This window comes from Nipponia nippon, unplaced genomic scaffold (genome assembly GCF_047370975.1).
Source record: "Nipponia nippon isolate SJK-2023a ecotype South Korea unplaced genomic scaffold, ASM4737097v1 scaffold_1, whole genome shotgun sequence".
Classification (NCBI taxonomy): Eukaryota; Metazoa; Chordata; class Aves; order Pelecaniformes; family Threskiornithidae; genus Nipponia; species Nipponia nippon.
Genome location: NW_028262290.1, coordinates 162,165,878 through 162,185,734, shown reverse-complemented (window position 1 = coordinate 162,185,734; position 19,857 = coordinate 162,165,878). Strand labels below are relative to the sequence as shown.

General features: G+C 46.6%; 1 protein-coding gene across 3 annotated transcripts in view; it reads right to left on the bottom strand.

Moving 5' to 3' along the window:
- Positions 1-12,042, bottom strand: part of PLCD1 (phospholipase C delta 1) — a 54,931-nt gene extending 42,889 nt beyond the window's left edge. The window contains exon 1 of one of the 3 annotated variants that reach the window (XM_087731116.1): positions 11,761-12,042. In XM_087731116.1, coding sequence (XP_087587242.1) covers positions 11,761-11,794 — 34 coding nt within the window. In that variant the 5' untranslated portion in view covers positions 11,795-12,042. Of the gene's footprint in view, positions 1-2,102; positions 2,291-2,588; positions 2,848-11,760 lie in introns of those variants that run through there. The other 2 variants (XM_009475352.2, XM_087731105.1) reach the window with 2 other exon arrangements.
- Positions 12,043-19,857: the final 7,815 nt, after the last annotated feature.

Here is a 19,857-nt window from a genome sequence, read left to right as displayed (position 1 = left end):
ATTCCCTCTCTTTCTTCAGATCCCAATCATGCGAGGCATCGATATGGGACTAGGAGGAGGGTATGCCATCCTAAGGTGACGTGAGGAGGAAAGCAGGAAAACCATCAATTCCTTTGGGTGCCTATGTGCTTAAGCATGTAATGAGAAATCCCTGTTGACCGGGGCATGTTTTGTTGCACAGACACAGCATGCAGCACGTGTAACGTGTCGTGCTACCTGGGCATCCCAAAGAGCTGCACCAATGTAACACAGGCAAACCTGGATGGGCACGGGCAGTGGTCAAGGCCAGATTCCTCTCCTCCAGACATGTCAGACACAAGCTGGAGCTCAGAGCCCTTCATCCTGCTCACCGTCACAGCCCAGTCAGTGCATTAGCATGGGTCAAAACCCCCCTTCCTCTTCAGAGGATCTGGCGATGGGTTGGGAGCATCCCTCCCACTCATCCTTGGCCACTGTGCCTGAGGAGCAGGCCAGGTGAAATGACTCGGCAAAGCAGGCCACTGCACTTCGCAAGAGCAGGAGGGAAAGACGAAGAAGGACGGTGCATGGTGAAAGCATGGCAAAGATCAAAGCTGGCACGGAGTGTGAGTCAGAGGGCAGTGAGAGAAGCCAGGGAGGGGATGGAGACAAGCTTGCCTCTAGGAGACAGCGGGTTTGGCCAGGAAAGGGCGAGAGGGCTAATCATGGGTGTCTAACAGCTCCGTCATTCCTTTGATGTGGGAGATAGAGATATCATGTGGGAGATTTCAGATAGATGAGCGGTCACCCAGAGTTCACCTCTGCTGGTGGTGACCCCAAGTATTGCCTGAACCACCCAACGGTGGGCCCAGAGGAAGGAGGGACATCCCCTTAACCGAGTGGGCACAGCCTGTTTCAGGCCTGCGCTCTGTCTGTCTAGCAGCAGTTCAAGCTCAGAGAGCTAAACTGGCCAGAAAGAGGGCCGGTGTTTTGGGCCCTGCCTCCTATGCCACAGACTTGTTAAATGACCTTGGGTGAGTCACTTAGCTTCTCTATTCCTATCTACAAAGCATCAGCATTTTGTTAGGCCAGAGATGGAGCAGAAAACGCTCTGATCTGCTGATACAGGAACCACAAACGCACCCCCGATGTGCCAGTGGGACATTACTCTCAGCTGGTCATTTGAACTGCTTTCCAGAAAAAAAACTTTTCCCAGAAGAAACCTCATTTCAGGTTTTATGCCTGAACCAGCTCCTGAGGATTTCTGCCTAACAGCCCCATGGAACTGAGGAGGTTTGCAGTCCAGAGCTCCATCTCACAGCAATGGAAAATTGTATGAAAGAAACCAGAGTCATCATACACAAACGTCATTTAAAAATTAAAAAACACTATGCAGCAGGACAAAGATATTGATTTCCAACTGTATAACAACACTAGGCAGGAGAAGCACAGTCACCACACTGAAATAGATGTCCAAATCCTGCCTGAAATATGTGGCAGGAGTGTGTCTTGCTTAGCATCCTCTATGGAATACCAGTATATACTTGACATGCAGAATTGCAGAGTGCATTTCAGGGGTTGGGCCCCCCTCCTCGCAAAATATCAATCACGCACTTTCTAAACAGAATATATTTAGTGTGAAGTAATGTTCAGAGTGAAAATCATGTTTGGCAAAGGTAGGAGTGCCTCCAGCACACACAGCACTGCAATAACCGTGAAGTTAATATACTGCACTATGAAACTTTAGACACTAAGACATCAAAAATGTTAACCCTTGTATTATCCATCTCGGGTTTACAGCAAGCAGACACAATAAAACAACAGCTGTCACAGTAGAAGCCAGGCTTTGAGTTCACTAAGGAGATAGAATGATGTCTATAGAAGACAGCGATAATCCATATTTCTGCATTGCTCACTCGCAATTCTGCTGATCTGACATAAACACGTTAATTACAACTGCGATAAAACAAGCCTCCTCCTGCCTGCTCACCCTCTCCCACCCGGTTTAAGACCAGACATAACTCAGGTTTGCCGGTTTAAAAGGGCAGAAAGCCTTTCTGATAAAATCCAAAGAACTCGGGTGGGTAAATGGCGATTTTCCATTTCCACCTGCCCTCTGTAGCCACGGAAATCAAGGGACTCACATCCACTTGGGCTGTCTCTCCAGGGAGCAGGAACCGGCGATGAGTTCATAGCCAGACACAGAAGTTATGAAACTCCCTGGGTTTCCTCTTTCTTTTCATCTGGTGAATGCAGACCTCTGGGTGGTTCCTCAGGCTTTAACAGCAACTGGCAATGCACCACCGAGAAGTCCTAAAATCAGGCAGGAAAAGGGCACTGCCTTCCCCAAACACCCTCGAGCAGCGACAATTCAGAAAGCCCAGCAAGAGATTTGGAAACCAACCCTTTGCCAAAGAGGTCCCACTGTCTTTGATGCCTCAAATGAAGTGGTTTTCTGCATCTGGCGGGTGGTTACAGGCAAAGGAAAGGAAAAGAAACCTTGGGAGTTTAAAAATAACCTTGAAGTTGCCTTTAGGGTGGAGCACTGCCTCTGCACAGGGAAAGGAGGCAGAAATGAAGCGGCTGCCAGCGTGTGGAAGTGCCGAGGGTCTGGCCAACTTGTCCCTTACCCAGCCTGATGCCATTCAACGCGGCCACTCTACGGCTCTGCTCCCGTAGGATGTTTTCCTGGGACACGCTGCGCTTGGGCTGCCTTCGGAAGCACTGCATGATCCAGCGTGGGGCTCAGGGAGAGGTGTCGGGCGTCGGGAAGGACGGGGGGCCACGCCACCCCTGCGGGGATCCCTGCTCATCCAGGAGCCTCCGGCGTGCGCGGTGTCAAACGGGGCTCCAAGGAGGGAGTGCAGGCAGCAGGAAAGCGAAGGCAGAGGAAGGCAGGGGAGGGCACAGTCCAGCTGGGGGTGGAACCGTGGGAAGTCTCTCCTCCTGCTTTGCTTACCAGCACACACTGGATGCGAAATTACACCGAGGAGCCTGCCGGCAGCTGCCCAGGTAGAAGGAACAAGTTTTCCTACAGTCATAGGCCAGTAGGTTTTTATGCATCATTTCCAGGGGCTGGAGGAGTCATGAATATTGTTTGTGGCTCCTAAGCAGTGCCTAGGGACTGTCAGCTTGGCCTGCCCACAAATGCCTGGATCAGAGAGAGCGTGGCTCCACCCTTTCTCTTCTGTGCAGAGCTGCTCCGTGCTGTTCCCCATGACATGCAGTGAAGAGGAAGCTAAAAGCACCTTTTAGCCAGGGCAGATGTAGCCTAAAAGCAGCTCAGAAACTGTTTTAATGCTCTTCTTTTTCCACCTAGAGAAGAGCATTTTCCTAAGACTCTGGATAGTGTCTCCTCTGCCACCGATTTCCTGGATGACGTGGGTGAGTCGATTACCCTGCGTGTCTGCATGGCTCTGGGTTTATTCTTGTAAGTCAAATTTATCCTGCAGTCTGGTACAGGAATAAGCCCCCATCAGTGGTTTAACAAGTCACTGATTACACAGAATCAGAGAATAATTCAGGCTGGACTGGACCTCTGGAGATCTCTAGTTCAACCACCCACTCAAATTGGGGTCACCTTCAAAGGTAGACCAGGTTGCTCACAGCCTTCTCCAGGTGAGTTTTGGATATCTCTAAGGACAGAGACTCCCCAGCCAATCTAGATCCCTATTCAAGAGCTTAGACGTTCTTAGTGAAGCATTTGTTCGTTATGACCAATATAAATTTCCTTTGCTGAAAATCATGACCATTGCCCATTGTCCTCATAATGGCTGGGACGAAAATCCTTCTCTTCCCTAGCCATGACCCCTTCTGCGGTGAAATACAGCAGCTATACTTATTAAGCTGTTCCATCCTAAGGGAGTTTACAGACCTTGTTACAGACTAGGTTTTTTTGTCATTGCCTTTGCTAGCTGCTGCTCTGCCAGGCAAGCCAAGGGTGAAGATACTGCAGGGAGATGGAGTCAAGCTGGGGTGAATGTCCCTTACTGCAGAACCAGCATATGCCCGAGAAACTTGACAGCGAACCACATGTCACCGTTTCTGCTGGAGACTTAATCGAAGGCTCCCAACACCAGCCCCTCATCATATTCAACACAGGTTTTAGAAACATATTCTCTATTTCTGGTGTCTGGCGATCCAGCCATCTTCCCCTTCTTTCTCTGCATTTTGAAGGAAGCCCTACCAACACTCACAGATAAGCACACAGAGGACTGAGCTATTTGACCAGCACAAGGACAGGATCAGACTCATCAACCTCTGCCATATGCCACATGTAAGAACCTCTCTGAGGACAAGGCAGAGCCATTGCAGGGCCTTGAACAGCAGTACAACTAATAACGCCTTATTCACACATAGCAACTACAAATCACAGACAGCAAAGGAGAATAAAGGCATTTTCTGGATGGAATGTTGCTGAACATATTAGCCAGGCAGTCAGTAGGTGTTTGAGGAAACACCTCCAGCCTTTTCTGAGCCCCCTGCACGTACAGGGGCTGGATGTCAGAGCTGTAATCTCTGTAGCACTCCCGTGGGAGCTGGGGGCTTTGCTTTTGCCCTGGCTAGGCGGTGGGCACCATGGTGTGATGGCTAGATGATATTTATTAGCTAGCAGTCTCTGAGCACTTCCCGTATTTCACATTATACTGGAGAGGACTGATCTAATTAAAGGAGTGGGGAAGAGAATGTTCTCCCGCACTTGCCTTGGCAAAACAATTTGCTTCTGTGCCCCAGTTCTCCTGTCCAGCAGCAGCCAGAGTCCCATAGGGATCGATTCGGGAGCACACGGAGCCCCTCTGCTTTGTTTTCTCATTAATTCCTAATAAACAGTGCCAGTGACAGCACTGCTCGGAGCTTTCCAGGCCCTCAGAGAACATTTTACTGTACTTATCCCTGAAGTTTGCACACACACAGAGCACAGGATCAGCATTCACTGAGTTTAGATACTTCTCCAGAACAGCAATGTGCGAGTTTTGCTGTTGCGAGGGCTTCAGAGATGTAAGGCAGTTAAAATCTGTTTGTTTTTAAAACAAAGATGAGATCATCGGGCCAGAAATGCCCTGCTTTGGGAAACAACAGATCTGGATGTATTGTGGTCTTGAAGTCATTTAAAGACAATGTCGCATGTCATAGACGAAGCCTGACGGCTAAGTGTGACACGGTGGGTTACGTGGCATTCCTTATTGATGTTACATGATGCTGTGTCACGCTCCGGCACTGGAGGAAGTGATTCCTGCAGATGGCTTAGGGACAAATTCCCCAACCCTTATTCACCGCAGGTAACACCTGAGTGGGTCCGAAGCATGCATGCAAGCACGCAATTTTACCCATATGACCAGTCCCACTGAAATCAATGGCACTGGTCACATGAGTGAAGTTATTCGTGTCCCCGTGCCCAGGATCGTGGCTGTGCTAATCATCCTATCGATTCCAGCTGGATTACTCATGGAGCAAATGGAAATCGATGTGAACAAGGATGTCAGAATGTGGTCCCAAAGTTAGCAAGTGCTTTAATATCCACAAAACAGGCACTTGAGATAGAAAGGCTGTAGAGTCTGGTAGGAAATGGGCTATGTGAGAAAACCATGAATGCACAAGCTGCTCTTCAGACAGTTTTCCAAAATGAATTATTCTCCATCACATCCTTCCAGAAAGGAGGTCGAGTCAGGAGTTGGACTTGATGATCCTCGTGGGTCTCTTCCAGCTCAGGAGATTCTATGATTCTATGAAAGGAGGTAAGGAAGCTCTATTACCACTTCACAGAGGAAGAAGCAGGTTGGTTTTGAGCTCTTTGAGGCTGGACCTGGTCTCCCACCATGTTTGGGCAACACCCAAAGTGGTGCAGCCCTAATATTGATCACAGTCTCTTTACACCACACTGACACGAATGACTTGACAGAAGTCAGCTGCTGATTTGCCCAGACTTGTGGTAATTCAGGACTGGAATGAAAATACCTGTGCTGGTGATGACCTCACCACTTCCCCATTGCATCATGCACACGATGTAAATGACTCTATTATGACTAGTAACGCCTATGGCAGTTACATAACACATAACACATGTCATTTTAAGAGGAAATTTTCCCACTAAAGAGACCAAAGGTTGTGTCTTTCTCTGCGCTGGTTACCAAGAAGAAAAAATTAGGTCTGTTTTACATGATGCCGTTCTTTGAAGAAACACTGTAATTTCACCTTCCCTCCCAGGCTCCCTCACAGTGAAAATCAATAGAATTATTTTAATAAAAGTCACAGCACAATCAAAGTATCATTGCTCATTAATGAACTACAATGTCTGTCCCTACATATTCCTAGTCCTCAGCAAGCGTGAGACCATTCAATCCAGGTGAACGTAGAATCAATGAGAGTTTGAGAAAGCTGTAGTTCAGCTGGCCTGTAGTAACACGACAACCTTTCATCACTTGTTAGGGTGATGGAGCACTCGGAAACTGAAGTTCCTGATGGTAACTAAAGACTGAGCATTACTTTTGCACACCTAATATGAGGAGTATTGTCAGTGCAGCAGCTGCTTGGAAATGAGCACAGCCAGCTGTAGCACTGGGCAGTGGCTGCTGTTCAGAAAAGCAGAAAACCTGTCAAGTGATGAGGATTTAGTTGGTTTCTCCAGTGCTTTTGCAAATCACTGATGTTACCTGTGAAGTGTCTCTGCAGAGGCCCCTTTTGTCATCTGCCATCACCCCATGGTTATATCCAACCTGGCTTTTACATCAGCTCTTTAGCAGCCCTGTGCCTGGGATCAATGTGGTCCCAGCCACGGCAAGTTGTCTTCCAGCTGAGACCCTGCCAGGAGGACAGGACAGCAAGGCTCCTTCCATGTCTGCAGGGTCCCACCTGCCCTGCCTTTCCCTCTGGAGTCCATTCTTCTTGATTCATGGTCTCTCACATCCCACCTGTAGAAACCTCACTCTTTCCTCCTTCGTTGCTACCTCCAGGAGACCACTCGCTGCTCTCAGCTTCATTCTCCCCAGTCACCTCACATCCTCCAAGGACCAGGCCTTGCTGTTGGCACAGCAGAGCTTGAGAGCAGCCAGTTTCTCACCACCAACAAAAAACGCCGATGTCTCCTCTACACCAGCGCTCCCCTTCTTGCTCCCTCCGGGGGAGTGGGGACCATGGAGTGGGTGCTGAGATCATAAGCATCCGTGCCTCTCTGGCTGAAGATGCTTCTGCTTGTTGACAGTGGGTGCATCTCCGGTGCATGTGGTATGTACCAAGTTCCACCTTGTGGTGACACTGAGAATGGGCTTCTCCACAAAGCCAGTGGTAGCATCAGCAAACCTCCTTCTCTTCCTTACATTGGCTTTTCTTGCCCTCTCTGCTAAAGAGAGAGAGGGTGCTAAAGAGGTCCTGCTGAGCTGGGGCAGGATGACCTTAAAGTTTCATATAGGAGGAGTTCTTCCCAAGTATCATGTTGTGGCTGTCCTTCAAATCACTGCCTAAAACCTTCCTCCGCTGGCACGTTGGCAAGAAGCCATACGATGGACAGGTTTCTGGTGCACAGAGATGAGCGCTGTCACCCTGCCCAATATTGCTTAGCCCCACTTTCCCTCTGTATCCTTTGGCTGTCTCGACTTGTCTGGAAGGTCTTTGGGAGGAGAATGGTCCCTTCTCCAGCTCTGCTCTGCTCAGGCCACACAGCACAGCCATCTTTCCCCAAAACAGGCTGGCTATATCCAGACTGCCTACCAGAAAGGACTGCAGGTCCATGCCGTCACCCAGATCACGCTATGTGCTAGCCTGCCGTGGATCAAAACCATGCTGGGGAATGTGCTGGCAGTTAAACAGTGCAGAGCCCTGGCCTTGGTTTATACAGACGAAGCCAGGCTGCCTGCTCAGACATTCACAGACAGTTCAAATTGTGACCTTCATTTGTGAAAATCTTCATAAATCTTTCTGCCAGTCTGGGTCATTCGAAGGGAGCTTGGATCCGTGCATGGCACTGGCTGTGACCCATCAAAAGCTGCTGCCCTGCGCTCTTGATGAAATCCAGGTAAAACACCTAACTAAAGTTCATTGCACTCAGGAACTCAAAACCAGACTGAAGGTTTTGTTCGGGCCTTCCCTCCATCACGGTGCACACAGAGATTTGGCTGCGGAGTGAGAGGCACTAAAACAAACACTGGCTTTCAGCAAATTACAGCTTTTCCAGTAGCTAGTGTGAAAAGAGTGGGAAGAAAGTAATTGAAAAGAAGGATATCAACTTGAAGGATAGGACCAGCACCAACAGCCAGGAGCACTCATGCAGCTCAGTTGCCTAACTCCTATGTCAAGTTTCTGGGCACATGCTGATGAAGATGTTCTCTTCATAAAACCAAAGACAATTGTAGTCCCATCCCAGCTTCATTTTTTTAAGGCCACTTAACAGCTTTTCTCAACATCTTCTTCAGGAGCTGAAATTTCTTCCACAGAAAAAATGCAGGTCACTCTCACAATTCTGTAGCAGGGCAAAATTTGTGCAATAACTAAATTGCACAATTGAATTATGCAAAACTAGGGAAAAAATCCTTTTTTCCCCCCTAAGTGATTTATTTGGAATTTCATCACTCTGTAACTTTACCCAAAAACAGCCAACGAGGCTTGTTGTGTGGTATCTCAGCACAGGGCTTTAAAAGGTACCCATGTGAGGGGCAGCCCGAGGTGTGAGAATTCCCCCCCACATTGTCTAAACTGGGCCATTTAAGGTGTGGAAGTACCTCAGTTTAGAAGAAACTGTGGCAAAATCTTCTCTACCTGCATAAAGACAAAGAGAAACCTCCATGTTTGCCCACGGTCTGCAGCCTTCCATTCTGGTGGGCTTGACTGAGTAAGGACAGAGCCCTTCCATCCATGGTAAGGACCTAGGAGACGCACGGGCCGGGGCTTAGTCTCGCAGTATTTAGATATCTGCAGTGCACTGAACAAGGGGCCAGGAGAAGATAGGGTACAATTCACCTGTCTAGATCCTTATAAGCATAAAATTTCTTGCAGATACCTACATTTAGCGAGCTGAATCCCACCCTGGATGATCAAATCACCAAGTATTTGTCTGCAGCTTTCCTTCATAAATACCTGTTGATATATTTCGATCTCCCTGTAAAGGAAGCTATACTTTGCTCCCAAATCATTGACACCTTTGGCTCCCAGAGCTGCCTATCCAGTCAGCTGAGTTTCTGGATCTTGCACAAACCATCTCTTCCCCACACACCTCTCCCTCTTGCTTTTCCCTGTAGTTGGCTCTGTCCTTTCATCTCTGCTACCTGCAGCAGTTTTCCAAGCGACTGCATTTCCTTCTTCCACCTCTTTCATTTCCTCATTAAAATCTATTTTTCCCCAAGCATCTTCTTGCTCCAACTCATTTGCTTTTGGGCCTGATGTTGGGGCTTTGCACACTGGCAACAATCTCAAAACCAGCTGCGGGCTTTAGTTTTACTAAAAGACATTGCTCAGACTGGAAATTTAGCATCTTTTGTGTCAAAATAAAAAAAGCCCCAAAATGAACTTTACTTGTCCTGTCTGAAAAAGGGACAAGTTGCGTGTTTCATGTACTGAGAAGTGTCAGTATTGCAAGTTCTCCTGCATTACTAGGAACACTATGGCTCAAAAAACTCCCACATACCACATCAGGCACAACCTGCATCAAATGGGGTGTGCTAGGAGCATTTTGTTTGTAGGAAAGGAGATCAAAGTCACCGGCTGCTTCAGAGTAGATCCCAGCTGATCCCAAGTAGCACTATCTCCACCCAGAGAGGTTGAAGCCCGGGAGCCTCCTCAGTGCTCCCAGCTAAGCAGGGCAGGTGGAGATGATTCATTTGGAAATTTAAATCCAGAAGTTTATTCTCTAAAAAAGGAAATGGCCAGTTTTGTAGGATTTTACTAACCCTTCCCTGCTGATTCTTACCCTGGGCTGCGGCAGAGGGTTTTCCCATAATGGGGCTGTGGCATTCCCTGAACAATGTACACTGTGTCTTGGATGAAAAAGTCGATGTATAAGAATAAGGCATAGTACAAATTAGCTATTCTATAATCTGTGCGAGCACAAGGGCTCCCAGTTCAGAAACAAACCAACTTCATGAGGCAAGAGAAAGATTATTAATAGCCCACAGAGTCTAGCAGATTCATTGCATACTAAATGTAGATGACCCTTTATAAAATAAGCAACAAGAAGCCCATCCAGCTGAATGAAATGCATTCAAAATAAAAGGCACAGACCACTAAATCACAGCAGCTACTCTGGCTCTGTGGACAAGGGAGCATGCTCAGTTTTCTTCCCAGGACTCAGATCTCCATCCAAATGCAGAGTAAACAAGACTGTACAAACTTTTCAGAAACTCTCATCTACAGTAATACCCGCTTCTGCTACCGGCAGATATCTCAGGTGTCTCCTACCGACTGTCAGATATTTTACTGAGACTGAACCATGTGCCTGTGGTTAATGCTGACACGGTAAATACAGCTGTTGTTGTATCTATGTTGGGAAAAAAAAAGAGAGAAACTGAAAGAAAGAAAAGTTTCAACATACAGCCATAGACAAAGCATATCTATAAACCATAGTATCTGAGAAATTTCTGACAAACTACGTAGCACAAGTCTGATCCTGCTAACAAACCAACATGTGAGCAACTTTTCTTGTCTAAGTAGTCTGGCATTCAGAGTGACTTTGGCACTTCTGTGTGTTATGTGTCAAGGAATTTCAGTAAATACTTTTTTAAAAGCTTGGCTCATTCAACACTTGTGTATTTTTCTGCTTGAGACAAGAAAACAAGATTAAAAAACAGCCACTGAATTCTTCTTGGTTCCTAACCCCGGAAGACTAAATAATATTCACTGAAAAATGACCCACAAGCCAGAATAGGAAATATTTTTAAAGTTCCAGATGTATTTCTTAGCTTTCTTTCCCCAGTGGTTGTATAATGAATGAGATACCTACAAAAAGTGTAACGTTAACCTCTGTTTCACCTTCCTGTCTGATTTCTAGCATCTGCGAAAATCAGGGGGAAGATTTCTTGAGCCTGGGGGAATCTTTTCGCATTTCTCCTGGTAATGCTACACTGATTGTGTATATGGTCAATCGCTTATTGCTCTATCAGTTTATTTTTGTTTACAGCTCATCTATAGTAAGAAAGCACCTATCTCATGAAATAGAAATAAGCACTGGAGACTTTTCCCATTTCTGTGGGATCACAATATCCCATTTCAATCTGTAGCTATCACAGCCCCGAGTTGTTTCTGCTCATCAGAGTAAGTAAAATACAATGAAGAGGTAACAAAGCAATATATTAAAGTCAGGCGAGGGGATAAGGGGTATTTCATTACCCTGTCTATCAGACAAGCCTCTCAGTCTTGGTATCAGTTGAATCTTCCTAAATCTCACATGCTGGAAGGGCAGAGAGGATTTCTTCTTTTTTTAGAAATGTTACTTATTTTGTACTTAACATTTATAGAGTCTTGGGAGCAGACCCTGAGCCGAGGTGATTTATCCTGGCTCTGCTGTCTTCACCAGAGCCCAGAGTGTTCACTAAGTTGAGCACCCGTCCCGCTCTCAGGTTCACCATAAAGGGAAGGAGATTTGGATCAACTTTTCTGGACTTGCAGACACTTATCCAGACAAGACACTCATTCTACCAACACAGCTAACCCCATTAACAGAGAAAAATCTGTCATCTCTCTCTGTAACACGGATTAAATGCTGCATTACTTCCAAATGAGAGAATGGGGATGCAAGGGAGGGAGGAGAAGAGAGAAGGAAAAATAAAGCTCTTGCACAAGATAAGAGAGCTGAAATGCAGGATGTTTCTACAGACTTACTGTTGCAAGCAAGGAAAGTGCCATTCGATTCCATTGCTGCAAAACAAGCCGATGTGCAGCAGCAGAAAGGGCTCCGGGAAACAGCTGTGCCCAGATGTTAGCGCTGGCCTGGGGTGGAAGCCAGACCCGCACGGCTCCCCCTGCTCTCCACTCCAGTAATCCCCAACGTCAGCTCCCTTCGGCGAGGCCTGCTCCTTCCCCTTGGCTGGAAATGCCTCTTCGCTATGACTCCTCATTTATTTCTCTCCCGCATCCGCACGCCGCCGCCTGCCCAGCGCATCGACTGAGGCCAAGCGCCCGAGCCCCAGCGCCGCGCTGGCCCTGGCTCCTCCCCGCTGAAATCTGGCGTCTTCACCGCTGGCCCAGCCTCCTGCTTTTGCTACCGCCGCAGCCTGACAACGATGCCTCTTTTCCTGTTGCTGGCACGTTTTTACGCTCCTTTCCAGCAAGGCTTCCAGAAGACACCGAATGCTGTGAATCTGTCCTCCGTGGTCCCCAAATCAAGGAAAGGGCCTTAAACAGACGCCAATGATCAGAGTCCAGGTCTAAAGGGCTTTTAGATATTGGTAGGGGCACATTTCTTTTCGCAAGGATATAAAAAAAACAGGTCAGAAATTGCCAATGTAGAAACAGAAGCTGTAACCACAAGCACTCGCAGAGGCATGAGCTTAAAGCAGAAGAAAAATTACAAGCTTTGTGTTTGAGACAGAAAGCAGAAAAAACTGCACTGTCCTGAGGCTTTTACTGAGTGGAACTGATTTCTTCCACTCTGTCCCCTACTCTTGCATTAGGTATTTTTTAAGGGTAGAAAGATGATGCTGGCAAACAGGGAGGGGGAAAGAAAGGGAATCCTATGTGGGAAAATAAAGTTTCCCTCTACTTGAATGTTTGGGGGAGGTTTTCAGTTATTGTTTTGCTGTTGTTTATTTCTGTTTCTGGTTATTTAGGTTATCTTGATGCAAACAATCGATGGAGCTGTTGGCAGATTCAAAGCACTCGCTCCTCAGCAGCTGTAAACCCAGCAGCTCCACCGACAGAAGGAAAAAGTCCCTCTCTGATGGTGACAGATGTGGGAGGCACATGGTGAAAAACACTTTGGGACTAGGACTGTTTGTCCCTCCCTGCCAGAAACTGGGCTGCTCCTTTGAGGGCACAGACATTGCTTTACATAGTTTTACAGTCCGCAAACACAGGGCTGCTGCCACCACCCAAGGAAAATTGCCCTAATATAGCAAACCTCCTCTGTGCTAGTACAAAACTAACAAAACCAAACAAGTAGAGAAAAAAAAAAAGAGCAGAGATTGCACCCCATGACTCCTCAAAAGCCCACTCTTCTACCTCATGGCCACCAGCGTGGCATGGGGGGGCTCATCTCCTGATAGACACTTGCCAAAGGACCCGGGAAGGAGCATCCCTTTTGCAAACCCACAGAGAAGGAGGCATTGGCTTGGTGAGGGGCAAACTGTTTGGCAGCAAGGTCAGCTGCTGGCAGGCAGGACAGCAGCTGGAGGCACCCAAGAGATTCCTCGTACAGCCTTAAACACCTCAAGGCAGGGGGATTTCTGGAGGGCACCACCCTCAGCGGATGGGGCACCATCCCTTTCAGCGGATGGGGAAAAGTACTGGGGGGAGTGTACCAGAGGCTGGTGGATGAGTCAGCCAGACCAGAAACTCCGGTAAAGCTGAGGTGATGAGGACATTATGGTTTTTACAAGGGAGGAAAAGTAGAGAAGGGCAGTTTGTAAGTGGTGACGGGAAATGGCATTATAATAACTCCTTTGCTCTTCTCTATATCGCACCCCATTGCGTCCTCCCACTGCCTAACATAAATCTCTCACTTAGAGAGGTGCCGGCCAGTACCCCTATGCCCTTTCTGGCAAAGATGGGAGATGTGAGAGAGCTATGTTAGTCCCAGAAACTATGAAGACCATATTCTGGACAGAACCCCTTCACAGTAGCGCAAGGCACGACGGCACCAAGTCATGACCGTCGCTCCCCTGCACTGCTGTGCCCACCACCGTGATTGCACTGACTGCCTCGGGCTGGGCAGAGCATCCTCCAGTGAGCAAGACCGAGCTTCTCTGCTATCGTCCCTTGAGATTTGAAGATGATCCCCTGCATTTACCCCTTCATGACAGCCTACTGTATCTTTTTGTGTTTCCTTCTTGCTGTGCTGCATTCTCCATCATGACAGCAAGTGGTAGCAGAAATGGTGCCTGTCAGGAGGATTCACGCAACCTTGCCCAACTTTTCACTTTTCCCCATTACACTTGCTCTCCCTGCTTCTGTACACATCCAGAAGCAGCACCATTTTGGCTGCTTTGAGTGCTTTCGCACCTTTCTGCCACCCTAAGCTGAGTCATCACTATTCCTAAATCCTTGATGGGCTTCTTGTTGTACGTGTGCTCAGAGCAAGCCTGGCACTCCCAGGCAGCCTTGCATTCCTTGCATTCACCAGAAAGTAGAGCAGTCACCATCAGAGCCGGTGATATCCTGCAGCAAACACCCAGAAGCCAAGATCGCACAGCACGAGTCTCATCAGAGCCTTGTTTCAGAAGACACCAGTCCTTTTAGCTGTATTTCTGCACACACACCATATGTGCTTGAATTTCCTTTCCTTTGCATTGCTGAAACCAATATATGTCCAGAATAACACTGAAACCAAAGTGACATGAGGAGCTAGGGCTCCTGCGAGCTGCAGAAATCCTACTAACAAACAGTAGTCTAAGAATAATATAGCAGTTTAAGAATGTCGTATGAATCAAGTCTCTGGTCCCCATTTTGCATCACTGCACTTCGTGTATTCCTTCTTGGTTTGGATTTTGGCAGATCCAGAAGGTGCAAGGTGTGAAGGGGGATTGCCCTCTGCCTAGTTAAACCAGCATCACAGCTGAGTGGCAAGTTTAAAACTAGTGACAGAACTGCAAAAAGTCGGCATTCATCTGGAAGCCCTAAGAGAGCAATTCATTTTATAACAAAATGCGTAATTAAGAGACGCTGCAGCCGACTGTTGCTGCATCTTTGCTTATTTTTTAAAAGCTGTCTGAATTTCTGACTGCTTCTTCCCTGTTCTGAATACAGCTCCTAAGCTCTATCCACCAACTTGCTCGCAACCAGTTTTGTGGCTCTTGATCTTCAAGATCAAGCCGGGATTTGAAGGGGAGAGTTCAGTAGGATTAAAATTAAACAGCACTCCTTTGTGCATGTTGTCTCTACTCACAGCAGCAATACCGTTGCTAAGGGTCAGAGTTAAATACATACAATTTATTATGAGCAGATTGGTCCTGGCATCCATAAGGTGGCATTTCGATACCTTTTTTAGGCACTGCAGGTTTGTCTTCTCTGCTTTAAAAATTAACTTTTACAGTGAGGTGACAACAGGACTGTAAAAGCTTTTCTTTTATTGCAAGGTAACTGAGTGAGGTGACTGCATACTTTCTGCCCATGCTGACTTATCTCTGTTTATTCCTTGATAAAATTGCCTTCTCCAGGATTTTACAGCAGGCGAGTTAACATGCACTGATTGTTTCGCAGGAGGAACACACCTTTTGTAGCAATAAAGACAACACCTAACAGAAAAACCTGCTTTCCTGAATTCCACAAGTACATTATCGATTACAAGGAGGGATGGATTTATTCCCTCTGGCACCACCCACAAGCAGTGACTTCACCACCGAGCCCAGCTTGGTGTCTCCCAGCTTTCCGCACGCTGCAGGTTATTATGCTTAATGGCTCCCCGAGATTTAGGAAGCTGCTTTATTTCCCTGCCTTTGTTGTCATGGATTTTAATCCCCAAATCATCCTGCCAGGCTGAAGAGGAATGTGAGGAATTCCCTGTGGTGTCTCAGCCACATCTCTCTCCACCTTTCCGGTGTTTCTTGGAGTCGGGATCCTGGCTGGTCACGGCTGTACCTGGACCTAGGCTCCTCCCCACTGCCTTCCCAAAAGGAAGGCAAGGTTGGGGTGAAAAAGTAGAGTACCAAGAAAAATTAAAATGATAGGATAAGGGAAGGTAAATCAAGGAGAGGAGCAGGCAGTTGTTGTAGGGCTTCTTGGCCTCGATGCACAGGGTTTGTTCTCCTTGTTTGCATGGGACCCATAGGCAGAATAATGCATTAAAGGGAATATTTAGAAATGCCAGTGCAGGAGGGAGAGGATAAGAAAGGACCCAATGTCTACATCACAAAATTTCCTCAGGTGTGGAAAGCAAACTAGACACGGCAATGACTCAGGAAATAAGCAACCTGTTATTTTTTGTTCCTTTCTCCTCAGTCTTTCCCCTCCAAGGGAAATTCTCCCTTGAGGCTCTGGCACCCAGGAGGGAGGGAAAGCACAGCTTCTTCATCCTGCTGCCATCCCTCCCCTCCCTTCGGCTGCAGGAGAGAGCTCTCAGGGCTGGAGGAGGGACGAGGACCGCCATTTCTCAGTCGCACCCAAGAGGGGTGCAGGGAGGACGCATCTCTTGAGTGGGAATCTCCAAACAGGAGGAGGCCAGAGGTGCTGTGAGATCCTCCTTGGCGCTTCTCCCTGGACTGTGTGCACATGGATTTGCTGCACAAACATGCCTGTGGCAGCGGGAGCGAAGGAGCTGCTGCTCCCAAGTTGCTCTCAGGGTGGGGAGATGAAGCTCCTGGGAGGTGGAGAAGGGAAGAGAGGACATATCACAATACACGCATCATCCTCCCGGACTATCACAAAAGGCCTTTTGTCAGTCCTGAGCTTCAGGCTAAGGCCAGTGACAACTCTGGTACCCCCAGATCCTGATGAAAGGAGGCACAAGGGCCTTACAAAGACCATTTTTCTCTACAGCCCCTTTAATTTGGCTCAGTCACAGCCCAGACTCGGGCTCAAAGACCTCCCAGCAAAGACAGCAAGAACTGAGACACACTCAGCTCTTTGCTGTGGCTGTTTCAGACAGGCCTTTTCATTGCACCAACTCACCTTCCAGCCAAAGAGACTCACTCACCAAAGCGCACGCCATCAGACAGAAGTAATTACATTTCAAATGAATAGAAAACCCCAAAACCTGCTTTGGGAACCCTGCTTTTTTCTTGTCCACACAGACTTTTTCTGAGCTCATCAAGTAGCAGAGTCAGGGTATTTCTAGGCCTGGAAACAGGCTGTAGGATTGGCACAGCCTGCCCAAAGCAAAGCTGCCACTTTCTAAAGAGTGAGAGGTCAGCGCCATGATATTTTACCAAGGGACAAGTCCTAAAGCCAGGACATACCTTGATTAACCCACTTGCTCTCTAGCCATATAAGTGAGCTTGAAAGGAGCTAAATGCCAGCCAGGCTGGGTGAGGAGCCTGCCTCCAACACGTGTCCACACAGCTTGCCAAAATCATCAGCTGAACCGGAGTTGCGTAAAGTCAAGGAGAGCTCCCTTTTCTTGCACACCTACATCGCCTTTGTGCGCACACAGCCCAGCCCAGGCAGCAACGAGCATTTGCAGTGTTCAAAGCAAAAAATGTTTGCAGGGTTCAATGCAACGGCGAACCATAAATGACAGCAAACCCAAAGCAAAGCAGATTACCTGTCTCCGCTCCGAAAGTATGACTCAAGTGTTGGTTTAATTGTACACAGTGGAAGGAGTAGCTTTTCATCTCAGAGGAATGCTACACCGCCCCATCACCAAATATTTCCTATGGAGAAGATGCCTCCTGGCTCCCTCTGCCTTTCAGACTCTGACACACACCCTCCTCATCACACAGAAATGTTCCCAAACGCCGTTCCCAAAGATAACAGCAAGGTGCTTTGTTTGCTTTGCAAAAACGACTCAGGATCTCTGCCACTGCTGCACAGCAGGAGTGTGAGAAGCATTTGAAGGTTATATGGCCAGCAGGGAGCTTTGGTAGCCACGTGTTATTTTTTTTTTGTCAGCAGAATTACTGAAACCAGCACAAAAGAAAATGTCATATTAAATAGAGTTCATGTCAATGCAGAAGTGGGACTGGAATTTTTCAGATACTTCTGTTATGGTCTGGCTGTTCATTGAACTGATTTTCATTGAACTGTTTTTTCATGTCTTTTCCCAGTCTGTTCACTGTTTTAGATGGGGTGTCTTACCGTCCTCAGATCGTCTGGGCTCTCTCCATTGAACTGCCATGTAAATAAGTCAATAATAGATGGACAGCAAAATGTAAATGCCTTTTACATTTCCGGAACTGCTCAGGGCTCGTATTAAGTAGTCTATATATCAATTTGTAAGACCAGCTCCAGTCATCCTGATGACTCACCTTTTGTAAAGGTATCATTACTCGTTATCAGTACTGTCTTTCATTAGGTGGACATGGTTCTTGTTGATAACAGGTTGCACTCCCTTCCTATGCAAGATCTGGGATTCAAAGGACTGATCCTGCCACTGAGTCTGCTCCACCCAACATTTACCTATCAGTGAATTTTCCCAACACTGCCAGGTTTCTGGTCCTTCACCAGAAACATGTTGCAGTGTGGAGAAGAGCAGCCTCACGGCTCGACAGGAGCTGGCAGAGCTCAGCACCTTTGGAAATCAGTTTCCCTTAGGAGAGAAATTGGAAAAGGCTCAGGAGTGGGATTTACGACTCTGGAAGAACAGGGAGATTATTGGGTTTGTGGACAACTCACTGGACAAAGTAATTCACTGTAGTTTATAAGCTAGGCTGGAATGGAATTAACACAACACAGTATCATAAAGTTCAGAGAACGGGTAGGGCAGCCAGATGCCTTGTTTATCACCAAAATATCTTCAGACTGAATGATGTTGATGTACACATCTGCATTTAAACCATTTATTGCAACAGTTAGTTACTCCCATTCAGGAGAGTAGTACATGGCCACAGGAAAAAGAAGCGACAGATGCTGGGATATGTAAAGCTAAACCTACTGCTGGCAAAATCCCATACAAGTCCCATTAAAGTTAATGAGGTATTTCTGCTTGAGCAGAAGATAAATTTGACTTACTAAGCCAGAAATATGCCTACCTGACTCTGTATATCTGAAGTATTTGGAGGGGTTTTCCCTTTGCTTAGTATAAGTAATCAAGAGCAGCTCTAACCACCAACAAAAGTGCAATAAAGCAATCAAGAGTGTCATCTATTACTGTATTGGTCACAATTAAAGACTTAAAGAGTTACCAGCTCAACAAGTCTCACACTGATTTCAGACTGAAAAATTATATGAAAATAGAGGGAAAAGCAAGATTATGCATAAGATTTAGGAATAAAAGACCTAGGTTTCTCTAGTTATTCCAAAAAGCTCATTATAACTCTAGGAATTTCAGTGTAAAGGATTCACTTAAATAATTTGACCTCTGCCCAATAGTACTAGGTATGATTTAGACATCTCACTAATTTTGTCTTCAGACTAATTTTAACTTGTGTTGAAAGTTTTATTTCATATTTGTTTACCTAATTTCTGTCACTACAAGATAGATTTATGAGTGTCTGAGGGCCATTTTGTGCATTCCTATGCTTTAACAAATTTAGGTTTAAGTGAGCCCTCTAATGTTGAATTCCCTGACTTTAAATATTTTGATTCTGGGATAATGAAAATGTCTTTACCAGAGAGCTGTGCAGAAAAGTACATTTAGTCTTAAACACTTATTAGCAAGATTTTTTCAGGGGAGGGGACCCCAGAGACTTCTTCTAAAGCTATGAAAATCTCATCTATTAACAGTGAATGAGAAGCTGAAAGAAAATGTCATGTACACATTTCATCAAATTCTCAGTTCAGTGCATCAGTAAACAGCACCGATCAGCCACACAATAGTAGACAACTACATATGATTTATAACTGTGTGAATGATTTAGTAAATCTGACCCTTAATATGAAGTTAACATTGCATCAATGAGAAACAATAACCTAATTGAGGAACTTAGTAATGTACTAGACTTACTGGTATGAAAACATTACTTGGAGTGATTATCACTCTTAGGAAAGAAGAACAGTGGGGGACTGGTCCCAGGGTCCTGCCACTTTTATCCATTAATGGCTCCTTCAGAGAAATCCCAAATTACAACGGACCTCAGACACCGAGCTTCACAACCACTAACATCCAGGTTAGCAAGCACATTTCTAACCTTAAAAGACCACAGTCATGAGGCCAAGCCATCTGCTGTC